The sequence below is a fragment of the Colius striatus genome, chromosome 8 (assembly GCF_028858725.1).
Source record: "Colius striatus isolate bColStr4 chromosome 8, bColStr4.1.hap1, whole genome shotgun sequence".
NCBI lineage: Eukaryota > Metazoa > Chordata > Aves > Coliiformes > Coliidae > Colius > Colius striatus.
In genome coordinates this window covers 4,576,367-4,589,482 of record NC_084766.1, presented here as the reverse complement: position 1 = coordinate 4,589,482, position 13,116 = coordinate 4,576,367, and the positions used below count along the sequence as shown (strand labels likewise).

Sequence of the window (13,116 nt, the reverse complement as noted above, 5' to 3'; positions counted from 1 at the left end):
GCCCACTTCCCATCTCTTTTTTTCTGATCTTGGGATGAGAGCTTGGGAATTGTCTGAGCTGTTTGCCATTCAAACAGCAGGAACACTGGTGTGCACTTGTACACGTCCTGATTTGATAAAGCAAGGTGGAAGATGACTATACTAAGCTTGGCTGGGCGCAGATACTTCTCAGATGCAGGCATGTGAGAGGTAAACACCTTCCCACTTGTTTGCTCCCATAGATTCCTGTTAGTGACATTCCTTTTCTTGACTACTTCCTACCTGGCATGAACTGGAGAGATAGCCTGACCAAAGCCTTTGGGAAGAATGTAAGAAGCTAGGAGCAGGGAATATTATGTATAGAAATGAGAGTGTAAAGACTATCAAAAATAAGGTGGAAGGGAAGAGGAAAGCCTATAGACAGTGCAGTATGGGCCTACATTCTGGAGCCAGTTTGAGGAGAGAGAAAGGATCTCCAAAACAGAAACTCTCACTGCCCCTCTCTAGCCCAATCACAGTTTCCAAGTTTATAGAGTCTTGCTGGTATCTTGGTCCTGTACATGGAGACTGTGTGACTGCCATGTTAAGATTTTATCCCACTCCCTCCAGTTTGATATTAAGAATCCACAAAGTGCCTGGCAAAATGGAATCTGTATGTAACACTGTTCCTTCCTGTGGTAGTAAGAGAAGAGTGTGTGTATTAATGTCTTCAAACATCTCAATGACTATGAACAACTTTGGGTTGAAAGGAAAAGAATCTGAGAATTATTTTCAAGGGGACTGTCCTGAAGCTGTGGCTTTCTTATTGTGCTGGTTTCTTGTACTACTCCACATGCATCCAAGTGATAGAAATCCCATCACTTACCCTTATCTATGAGATATCCTCTAATTTGATATGAAAGTGTAAAAATGTTTTGAGAAATAGATCTCGGCAGAATTTACTGCAGATGCCCTCCAAGCCTCTTCCAGTGGAATCATTTATCAAATATGTGAGAACATGTCAGAGTGAGGATTTCTGAGCCTTGTCCTAAATTGCATTTTAGATATGGATTAATGAATGAAGTAATAAATCAAGAAAGACTGCTGTGCTCCGATTACTCTCAGTTCCTCATATACAACTTCTTTCAATGTCCTACCTGCAAGGCAATGGGGGAAAGCAAAGGGAGAGGGATAGCACAGAATAGCACAAGACTGGAGAGAAACAGCTTTCTTTCCTGTAATGATTCTGTCTAGTGCTACTGACATTTTGGAGGGATATTGTGCTTGTATTATGTTGCCTAAAACCTGTGTGGAAAACAGAATTCTTCCCTCTTTAAAAACATCCGTGTGAGCTCTGGAAATGTTTTCCTTCACACACAGCATAATTGCTGGCTGTCTTCTGGAAAAAGTATGGGGTTTACAGCATGTTAGTTCTTTCTCTGCAGTATAAAGCATGGAAATACATCTCACAAACTTAAGCATTGTTATATTGCTTATCCTCCAAAGAAGGCAGCTGCAGCCTCACTGCTAATGTCAGTACTTGGGTATAATCCTAAAGGTCTCAGATATCATGGAAAATAGCATTGATTTAACTGTATAATCAAGCTGAGCTATCTTGTTAGAATCTCACCTGCCATGAGGTGGGAACACCTCCATGAGGGTATTATGCTTTTTAACCAATTTATCAGTATTTTTAGTTATGTGAGTTTGCCATAGACATGAAGCTGAAATGTCACAGAAATGCTTTGACTTTTATAGTCTACCCCCAGATAGCTCCCGGCAGGTAGTATGCAAGCAAGAGTCCAAGAGTCTTTTCTAAGACTTTAGTAAAGCAAATCTTCCTTCTGCAGCTTGTGGAATGTGTCTAGATTTCTTTTCTTTCAGGCATTATGATGTCTTTGGGAAGGAGCATAAATGAGGTAGAGACATTTCTGGCTCCCGACAGTGGAGGGCTGTATGACTTGTAATCACAAATGCTCTGACAATGTTTGCTATTCTGTTGCTGGAAAATCCCCCTTGCTCATTCTGAAGCTTTTCTTTTCTCCTTATCCCTCATTTGCATTCCCTCTTTCATCCAAACACCAGCACAAGTTCAGCGTTTCGACAGGTTGTCATCAGTATCATTCCTATCCTGAGGGCTAGATCCATGATGTGCAATTGTTCTCCACGGCCCCTTTCATCTTTCCTACACAGCAGTAAGGAGGATGCAAAAATATTTCAATGTTTTAACATGCACACCACTGTAGAAAGGGGGGGAATAACACATTTTAGCATTCAAAGGGGTGGATGCCAGATTAATATGACAAACCTGGAAGAAACTGGATAGATAGCCAAGAAGAGATGACATAAGGTGCAGGAGAATGGGTTTTAAATTGGTGCTGAAACAAGCCATGTTAGCACTGATGTCATGAATTCACAGTGTTTGCATACCACAGCAAGTGTTTGTTTTCTCCTTAGGGACAGTTTGTGTTTGTTATAGCTGACAAGAAGAAAGAGTTTGTGTGTATGTGTGTGTGTGTGTTAAAGCATGATAGGCTAAAGAAAACGTATTTTATAGTTTGCTGGTGTTTGGAGAATAGTTTGCCCTCTGCACTTTAGTCAGGTTGTCACTGGTAAGGAGTGAGAGTCCTTCCAGAGGAGGGACATAGGAAGCAAAATGGGACTTGTGAGCTACATTCTGAATGCTGGAGTGTCCAGGTTGCTGTGTGATAGAGAGCTCTAGAAACTTGAACTCAGACCAACACTGGTGACTTGGGAAGCCATTTGTTACTGATTTCAAGTCACCTATACTTTAGTCATCCTATGGATGAACAGAAGATTGCTCAGATTGTGTTTATTGTAGAGCTAAAAGGAGCAGATTATCTGCAAACTCAGCACACATGGATATACTCACTTGATTCAAAAAATATCCCACCGTTTTGTGGGTTGGTGTTTATTTTACCCCTGTGTCCACAGAGGGTTTAGAAAACAGTAGTTGATGGCAACCACTGAACAGTCCCACAGGTGATGAAGGGACACTTCATTTCCCTCTGTCATCTGGGTTGGCTCCATAGTTATAATAAATGCTAAAATCCATAAGAATTGTTTCACTACAGTGAGTAGATGTACTCACTGAATCCACACAGAGGATAGCACAAGTCAATGTAACATGGAGCTGCATTTCAAAAGAATCTCATTCTCAATCAAAGCAAGTTTTTAAAAGAAAAAAGAGTTTCCTATGTGTTGCAAGTTTTAGATGCTCAGAACTGAGATGCAAAATACAGTCAGTATTTCAGGGTAGGACTGTGTCTCACTGCTTACTGTACCATAGCCAGAACAGTGTTGTTTCCTCTTGAAATGTCCCAACTCCTGTTCAGGAGGTTGAGGAGGTTTTTCTATAGTGGCTAGCAACAGGACAAGGGGTTGAATCTGGAACACAAAAAGTTCCACTTAAATAGAAGAAAAAGCTATTTCACTGTTGAGGTGAGGGAGCCCTGGCACAGGCTGCCCAGAGGGGTTGTGGAGGCTCCTTCCTTGGAGGTCTTCAAGACCCACCTGGACATGTTCCTATGTGACCTGATCTAGGTGACCCTGCTTCTGCAGGGGGGTTGGACTAGATGATCTCTAAAGGTTCCTTCCAACCCCTACCATTCTATGATTCTATGAAGCACAAGAAGTAGTTCATCCCTGAAAGTGTAGTTCATCCCTGAAACTCACATTGTAGGTAAGTGACGGTATTATCAACTTCATAAAGATTTGTATCTATGTAGAGATTTCTTTTTCTAACTGGAGATTCCTAACAAATACTCTAAGAGAGAGACAGATAAACAGTGAATTTTTATGTCTACAGATATGCCCAGAACAGGTTAACTATCTTCAGGTGACACCTCATTAGGTAGGCAATTTCTTGTTCTGTTCTTGCACTAAAGGATGCTTAACAACCCAGCTCAGTAGAGACAGTGGAATTAGTTAGGCCAGGGGAGCTCTAGCAAATTACAGAATTTTAAAGGATCTGAGGGTTTGTGTGTGTGGTTTTCTGATGTAATAGTTTTGGCTTTCATGTAGATTTACACTGTTAGGAAATGTTTTTAAATATTTTATCCATGTATCAATTATTCTCTGAAGAGGGCTTCACTGTATATCTACAACATTGCACTTGTGCAGTAAAAACAAGCATCTGAAGAACCCTCATGAAAATATGTAAAAGCCAATTATTGTGATTTGTGTTTACATTCCAGCTGCCTTCTAATGAGATTTTTTTTTCCATGCTATTAAAAAAAAAAAAGAGGGTAGTGCTGACAGTTTCCAGACTCAGAGATAAAGTTCTTGAAAACATTTAAGTACCTGCTTCATATTATGCATTGTTGAGAGGTTTTCCTGACAAGATACCTATTTAAACATACACAGGAGTGCCTTCATGAATTGAAAACTCGGTTTACTAGATGGAAGTAAATGCATGAGACTGAATTCGATCACCTATTTGTACCTGTGGGTTTCTTCCCAAGTCAAAGTCACCTCTCACAGGGCAGTTACTGACTTTTGATGACACATGCCCAATGTATTTCAAGCCTGAACGGTCCTAGACCATTCAATAGGGCAGTCAATAGGACAGATCTGGCTTCCAGAGGGCTTCTTCCAGCCTCCTGATACTTCTACTTGACTTTGAGCTGGGGACAGATGATAAAAGGCAAAGCCTCGTTCCTGCGAGTATGTGAATCAGCTTTTATAGGGTGCCTCTAGTCAGCCAGCCCACATCCAGGCACTGAGATCTAAAAGCTGCTTATAGCCCCACACAGATGCAAATGTGTCTAGAAAGCCATGTTCTGGTGCATCCCAGCACAGGCATCTGAGCCACCCATACTGAAAAAGCTGAATTAACTCATAGGAAATGGGGAGTGGAGTGAAAATGCCACTGGAACATCCCCAAACTGCAGCTGCTGTAATAGCCCGGGGAGTGTTCCTGTTTCTTAAGGGGTGTCATGCATATCAAACCTTGCTCAGTCTTAATTACAAAACAAAAAATAATACAGTCCTATTACTGTATGTTTTTATTTACCCTCTCATCTGCTCTGGCATTTTAATATCCAAGTTTAGTCAGAAACAGATGCCTCAGCTTTAGCACCCGCTTGTAATGGCTTAATACTCTAGGTAAGATGAAAGACAGAGGGAAAAGATGCTACACTGAGCACAACTTTGGAGCAAATGGGCTTGAATATTCATTAAACAGCATTTAATTTAAACACCCAAACTCTAAAAGCAGCAACATATGGGCCTGTTTTATTTTACATAAACTGAATAGGAGGTTGTGCCATTAGTTTCTGCAGACATAATGTTCATTACAAATGAAGTATGTTTTCCTTTAGGGAATGCGCCACCATTTCTCTGGTGTTGTCATTCCCCCAAAGGTTCAGGATACTTGCCATATGAAGTACTCTTCTTGGCAGTGTGCTTCAAAATGTAAACAAAATTCCCATAGATCCTCATTGACAAGGGGAACCTGGGGCAAATTAAATTCTTTAATGAGAAACAAACAAAGAAGAGAGGCCTCCCTTTTCAGTATTTTACCATGTTTAAGAGGCTGTCTCGATGACTCAGTTTGCTACATGGCTTTTCCCCTTAGTCTTTGTGACTGAATGTTTTTGCATCAATAACTGCATGCTACGTGGTTCTACAGTCCTCTGCTGGCTGAAGGATCACTTTGCACAATCTCTTGGAGAATCTTAGCTGTTTTCTTGTATGCATCTTCGTTGAAAAGCAAGATATTTGCTCTTGAGGTCTGTGTGGATTAAAAAGGACTAGATAAAATCATTTTAATTACTCAGCAGGCTCCATGCACAGTTTTTTGTGCGTGTTCCTGTGCTTCACATCGAGACAGCTATTTAAGCAATAAAATAAAGAGATTAGGGGTGATAAGTACTTGGAAAACCAAGCTGACAGGCAAAAGAGAAGCATCACCACACCTGAGCTTGGAGGCTCTGTTCTCTCATAGCCATTTCTCCCAATCCTAGGTCCTTACATTAGTCTTTACTTTTTTAATGCCCTGAAGTTGAGCCTAGATAAGCCTGGCTGTCTTCAATAACCAGAACTGATCCATTAAAATCAATACCTAAAATAAGCATTCTGACAGCTCTTAAGTTTTGTAACAGCCCTCTACTTGCCTTTAAAAAAATACTATGGCTTGATTTCTCTTCTGGGCTGTAGTGGGATCCATCAAGCTCTGTGAAACAAACTCTGCAGAAACTCTTGACCAACATTTTGAAAATCAACTTTTCTCCCCTTTTCATGTAAAACTATTAAGCCACTTCCAGTGCAATTTTTCCATTGGCTGTTAAACGAGACAGGAAACATAGAGGGAAAAAAAAGAACTTGTCAGTCCCAATTTCCTACTTAGAGCCAACCCTGCACAGGAGATATGGATCTGAGGTCACTTGTCACAGAAAAGTTTTATTATCAGTGATTGAAACCTGTTATCAAATCAACACAAATGATGCTTGGCTTAACAAACAGGCTAGCAAAAATTGACAGAAAATGATAGCAGGGTAGCAGCTCCAGTACAATCAAATCAGATCACAATGAAAGGCAGTGAAGCATGTTTCTCCTAATGCAGGTCAGTTTGCAGCTTGGCCAGCTTCATTAGACAACGAGCTGCATTTCAACCCGATGAACGTGAGCATAAACTGTTATCACCTACCCCAGTGAAGCATTGCTCTCAGTTGTATAACATCTACTGTGTTTAGAGAAGCCACAGATGCTCTGAGTGTCTCTGCCTCAGCACACTACTTGACCTTATTTCGGGTCTCTGATGAGCAGCAGTAACTGGAAAGAAAGATGGAGCTTTTTTGTTAATAGCACAGGTTGCCAGTGGCCACCTCTGGAACAAAACCCCCACTATTATCTTCTAGAGCACACATTGTCTGTTAGCTACTTCTGCTGCTGATTCATTAGCTATAGCTGTTACAGAAAGCAAAGACTAAAAGTAAGAAGAAACCTAGTGAGTTACAGATGAGGATAAAACTCAATGGGAATTTTTTATTGAGATGTAACTGGAGTTCACAAATGTTACAGATGTTCCCCTTTTAACTCCTTTAAAGTGCAAGACTCCAAAAGCATTCATGTACTACAGTGTGCCTACTACTGACCTTGACTTGTCAAAGCTTACTTAGACCTTTCAATTTTATGTCTTAGATGGACTGTAATAAATATGTCCATCTAGATAACTTGGTCTTACCATTATTGTTTTAGAAATGCCTATATGCCTATATTCAATGCCTCCTGCCTGTATTGGAAAGCTCTCCTGCTCAGATAAGATTTTGCCAGTATTCAGAGAAAAAAATATGAACTGTTCTCATCTGGACTCTTAGCACCACCAAAAAATATCCCTGCAAAATATCAAGTTTAGCTGAAATAGGAGGACATGAGCAGGAAGCATTCACAATGAGAATCTCAAACTTACAGTATGGATCTAATATCAGCAGCTGCTACAGGACAATGTTATATTTCTTCTGTGTAGAACATGACATTAATTTTGCACAGGAACTGACCAGAATAATGTGGGCAGCTTAATTTCTTCTGGCTGTTGCAAACAGATTTGACAGTGACTTGCATCCTCTATTCCTGAAGTGACAATTTCTCTATGAGCAGAAAGAGCTCACATGACCCTTTTATGCTCCTGCCTATTGGTTATACAGTCTTCTCACAGCATATTGTGCTTCATTTCAACTCACTGATGAGATCAGCTTCATTTCTTTCCCTCCACATTTGTTTTCAAGCCTGTTACAAGCTGCTCCCTAGACAAAACCACCTCGTTGCCCAGGTGATGCCAAATTTTACCATCTTTCATCTGTATCACAGTTGCTACATTTTCTGTGATGCCAAGACATTAATCTCTGCTTCCTAAAACAGACTCTACTTCCCCTGTAAATCTGTCTTTGATCCCCTGTAGTTTGTGTTTTGCCTTCTAGGCTTCAACCTCCTTCAGATAGGAGCCACCATTTCCTGTCTGTGTCTTAAATATCTCAGTGAACGTAGAGGTGGAACCTCAGCAAGAAGTTAGACTACTTTATCCAGTTTCAATTAAGTCAAGCCCTGAGGCTTCTGCACAGCTTTTAAAGTACTTCACAGGAATACTTCATTTGCTGTTACTATAGTCCAGCTATAGAATATTGAATCCTCACTACAAAAAAACCAAAGCATCTTCCCTTCCATGGTAGTATCTCTTGTAAAAAACCCACACAACCCAAACACATCCTAGCCATTAAAAATGGCAAAGGGTTGATTAAATTCTTCCCCTGTACACCACTTTGAGGTTACTCTTCAATAACTTAGAAGCAGTTCTCCAGAAATCCTTCAGAGACTAATCTGGGTTCCAGAGTAGTCATGCAATAGGTAAAACACTTAGGGTCTTGAAATACAAGGGCCAGGCCACAGCCTAAAAGCAGGCGACAGTGACAAAAACTACTACCTACAGATGATGGGATGCGCCAAGATGAGCAGGAAATGAAAAGGTACCTTCAGAGTACATTTAGGGAAAGAAGTGAAGATTCCTGTTCACTGATGCATCCCACTTAATTGTTTTACCTCCCTCAGGAAAGGGGATTAACCTAGAATCTTCACAGCATGACGTGTGCGTTAAAGTTCTGAATTGCAGAGCATCTGCTACACACTGCTTAATGTATGAAGGCAAAACGTTGGCAGACCAGAAACTCCCATGAAGAACTGCTTATGTCTCCAGACTGTTGCAGCACCAAGACTCCAGATGGCAGCTACTCCATTGCTTGCCATTTTCCAGGTGGAATGATAGAAGAGACTAGCCATGTCCATGCTGAATGTTGCAGTTATGGAAATAACCTCAAGTGAAGTGTCAGATTTGACCAGCTAACCTTAGAGCAATTCATGTCATTTTGTCCCACAGTTTTTGTGCTTCATGTCTTGTATTGCAACACAAGAGTACAGCTTATAGATCTCTGGTTATAACTTAAGCACACAACAAGGAAAGTTAGGTGTTCTATGTTGACTAGTTTTTTGCTGTTAATCTTTAATCACCAAAATGGGGCATCAAATACCTCATTATGGCACCAAGCAATAAGCCCATGTCAAATCCACCTGCTTTGAAAAGTTACTGTAAGCCTGTAATGAATAGCATGTAAGGCATGATGAAAATGAAGAATTCTAACTCCAGAAGTAAGTTCTGCTTCAGGAGGTACATGTCCTCTTTGAACAGTACTGTTTATTATGGCAAGTCAAACCATGTATGATACCTACACCATTATGCTGCTGCTTACTTACAGACCCTTTCTTGCTTGCTTAAAACTAAGGTAAGAAGGCTTCTGAAAAAGAAAAGCTAGAATTTGTGCCAGCACTCTAGAGCTTTAAAGTGGTGAATGTACTGTCTTCACTGAAACAGATGGTTTCCATTCAATTAAAAAAAGAGAAAGAACCAGTGAAACAAAAGCACCATTTGAAGCCTCAGATCGTAAGCACAACTACTCTTCATGTGGATTTGCAAAGGAGTTGACCTCTTTGGCAGGGGACAATTTGGCCTCCTTTCAGCCATTTTAGTGAAAAACTGCTACACAAATCTTTGCATTTGTATTACTGTGTTCACACCACCCCCTAGTGATTGTTCAGTGTTCAGTGACATTTAATCGTGGGGTTCTCTGCTGCTGAACATTATCTACAGGAAGGACTTACTGAAGGCTTTGCCCTTAAAACAGGTTCAGGTTCTAACTCTAAGCCTTACATGCATGTTTGTTCCATATTCCTTAGAATCTTTTCACTTGTCAGAAATTTAGTATCACCTACTTAAATCACATGTGCACTGAACTCTTGAGCCTGTACCTACAAACCCCCCTTTTAATATCTCTTTAGCAAGTATTCAAAAATTAATGCAGCCTTTTGGAAGAACCTCCAATAAGTATTTACCTGTGAGGATCTGTCTGCCAAGTAGAGCCTTTCAACTTCCCCAGGATCAGAATCAAAACTATTATTTGAGAAGCAATTACTGGTTTGCCATCCCCTTAGACTAACATCACACTTGTTCACCTGTGTTTAGAAGTAACAGGAGTACCCAATCCCTCAATAAAGGCAGAAACACAGAAAGTTTACTGTACAGCTGGAAGTGTGGTGCTGCTGAAGGCAGACAACAGCAACCTCACTAGTTCTAGACTCAAGGTAGAAAGAGGCATCAAGAAGTGCTGCATCTGTACTTACAGCACTCACGTGGAAATTACTAGGACAAGAGCACCCCCTACCAAGCACTTAAACAACCCTGACATAGGCTGGGTGGTTTTCTGCCAAACCTGTGGTAGAACATGCTGCTTCCCTACAAAGGTGGTACAACTTAAAAATACTGTGCTTGGGTAATAATCAAGCCAGAGCCTTCATCAGCACAGCTGCCAGAGCTGCCCAGCCTGTTTCAGTCCTGAAACTTTTCATTTTGGTTGCTACTTGGCACGGCCACACCAGAATGCCCAAGCTTAGAGCACAGAACATGTCTCATACAGCCTCTTACCCTCTTCAAGGACTCCTTTAACACTATCAGATGAAAAATTAGGGGTGTACTGCACAGTTTGCAGACTCAAGAAGGATCCCAGAGCCCGTCCTGACAATTCAGGAATGAAAGACAAGTGATGCCCAGATCCATTAGCAAACATCTTAACTGTGGGAGTAAGCAACTCTGAAAACCTGACTACATGTTTTCTTCCCCCTTCAGCTGTCTTCTACAGTCTAGACACTAACAGCAATCAAAGAAGCTCATCTTAAAATGTCTTTTGAACCACAGTGTGAACATCAGATGCCAAAAGCATCCTTGCCTCCATGAGCTAATGCTGCCTGCTTGGAATGAGGTTACACTACCTTTAGAAAGCTGATTCACTTCAAATTGACACTCAAAACAAGAGTTGTTTAATTATGAAAAGATTTTAATACAGTGCAAACAGTGCACACTTCTTCAGTTTCTCCAGCTTCACAAAATGGTAGCGTTCAAATCAAAACTAAAAGGCAAACCAACATTTTATTGACACAGTTTATTTCATATTAAAGACAGATGAATGGCTTCTGTCCAGAATGATTCCCTCTGTTCTTATCCATGGGATTATGTAGTCTGGAAAGGAAGACATAGATCAGTGACACATGATTAAAACAATTTTTTATACTTGTACCTTTACACAACCTGAAAAACAGGTTTCAAAAAAGATGAACCGCACTGCCTTTCTTAGAAGATCTCATAGAACTGTCATGGGAGTAAATCATAGAATGGTGGGGGTTGGAAGGGACCTTTAGAGATCATCTAGTCTAAATGAGCACCTACATTACAGCATTTCTGTAGAAGAGCTCAACAAGTTACAACTGCTTCACCAGCTTTCTGTTTAAGACATGAGCTTAGCACTACATCAGTTCCCAGACAGTTTAAGTTGACTTTAAACTGAGTCATTCGGACCATTTGTAATAAAAACAGCATTTTGTCTTTAACAGTTACTGCCCACAGCATATGCAACTTATGTTTCTGCAGCAAAGATACAGTCAAGGACTTGCCTAAAGGAGGCTCAGGTTTGTTTATAAGGAATTTACTTGAATTATCTATAAAAAAATCCTTCAAATTCCTCAAAATAGATATCATACTACTTCAATCCATTTGAAACAATACAAACCAAAGTGTGCTATCTTCTCCTTAGCCTATCTACAACAGGAAAAGGTAAGCCTTCTTTCCTATTAGACTAAATTATCAACAATTTTAGAAACAGTCTGAGCTGCCTATTATTTCATTTTTCATACTAACCACATTTTATTTAATGTAAATGGAAGTTTTATAAAGTGTCAACTCAGCAATAAGCACAATAGTGCTTTTAAATATTTAACTCTCTCAGTCTTCAACTCCTGCACTGGGTTCTATTTCAGCACAGGTACCATGGTCTTTGTATAAATCAACACTACACCTATGTCATCATGATACTGAATGTGTACCCTTAGAAAGCTTTCTGAAGACTTACCTGTTATCCATTTTCCATCTGAAGTATGCTCATTTACTGAAAGACAAAAAGCATTAATGAACAAGAGAACAGTTTTACCCAAGTTCTACCACTGCGAAAGATGAAGCTTTGAGGCTTTTTCCTGACACTCACAATATGCTCTTTTTTCAATTACAACAGTAAAATGTGACAGGAAAACCTCAAAGTTTTAACTACTGTAGAGGCTAAGTCTTTGATTTCACACATTCCCTCAAACTCAAAATGGGACCTTACAATAGCTGTTCAAAGCAATACTGAGAATGCAATGGTGTGTTTGATTATACCTACAAGCTACAATGGCAGTCAAACAGAAGTGTGCCTATCCATCCCCACTTCTGTTTGATGAAGTTTTCCCTTAAAAACCACTTCTGTTTGGAGGGCTCTCATGTCAAAGGCTGTTAACATTACAGTTGTGACATTAAAAGGTAAGGTGGGGTTTTTTTTCTTTTGCATTTCAGTGTCCCAGGGTATATGGGACCGAATTTGCACTGAATGCAAATGCTGGGTGAGGGATATCCCCATCCACTTGTTGGAAACTTCTGTAACTTCAGCAAACTGCAAAGATACAGAAAATAAATCACAGAAAGTACTTCAAAATACTTCTCTTGTACCCACAGGGAAAGAGAAGGGGAGTTCTGAAGGAGTGAAAGAAAATAGCAAAGAAAACTCTTCACAGTCAGATATCAGCACAGTTGATATCTGACTTAACAGTTCACAAACAACTATTGAAGTATGATTCTCCATTTCAATAGCTTTTGTGAATACATGGTACCTAACTCTTGTAACAATCTAGACTTGCCTGATGGTGTCTTAGAATCAAGTGCTTATATGTTTGAGAGTTTTCACAGATTGTATAGGTGGACTCCAAAACATATTCCAGGACTCCTATTACAAGTTCCTCCACATGGCTGTGACAAGGATGACGAACCACGCCACACAATCACGTTGAGACGTGCACTTTTGAAGACAAAGCTTTAAGATACAAGTGCATTCCACAAGCTTTTTTGTGATACAGCACAAAATTGTTAGCAACCAAATTTTCCAAAAAGCATATAAATTAATTTGTCTTGGAGTTGAATGTGAGGGATTAAAACCAGTAGAGAAAAAAGAGCTAACCCATGCATGCTTAAAGTAGCAACTTAAAAGACATGAAAGAATCTCTAATTAAACACAA

The 13,116-nt window shown here is 40.1% G+C and overlaps 1 protein-coding gene across 2 annotated transcripts in view; it reads right to left on the bottom strand.

Annotated features, from left to right (window-relative positions):
* Window positions 1-13,116, bottom strand: part of RPS24 (ribosomal protein S24) — a 491,176-nt gene that overhangs the window by 473,223 nt on the left and 4,837 nt on the right. The window contains exons 5-6 of one of the 2 annotated variants that reach the window (XM_010201410.2): window positions 11,925-11,960; window positions 10,947-11,038 (exon numbers count right to left, since the gene is read on the bottom strand). The exons of the other annotated variant lie outside the window; for it this stretch is intronic. Of the exons in view, the coding sequence (XP_010199712.2) occupies window positions 11,958-11,960 (3 nt within the window). The 3' untranslated portion in view covers window positions 10,947-11,038; window positions 11,925-11,957. Of the gene's footprint in view, window positions 1-10,946; window positions 11,039-11,924; window positions 11,961-13,116 lie in introns of those variants that run through there. 2 annotated transcript variants of the gene reach the window in all.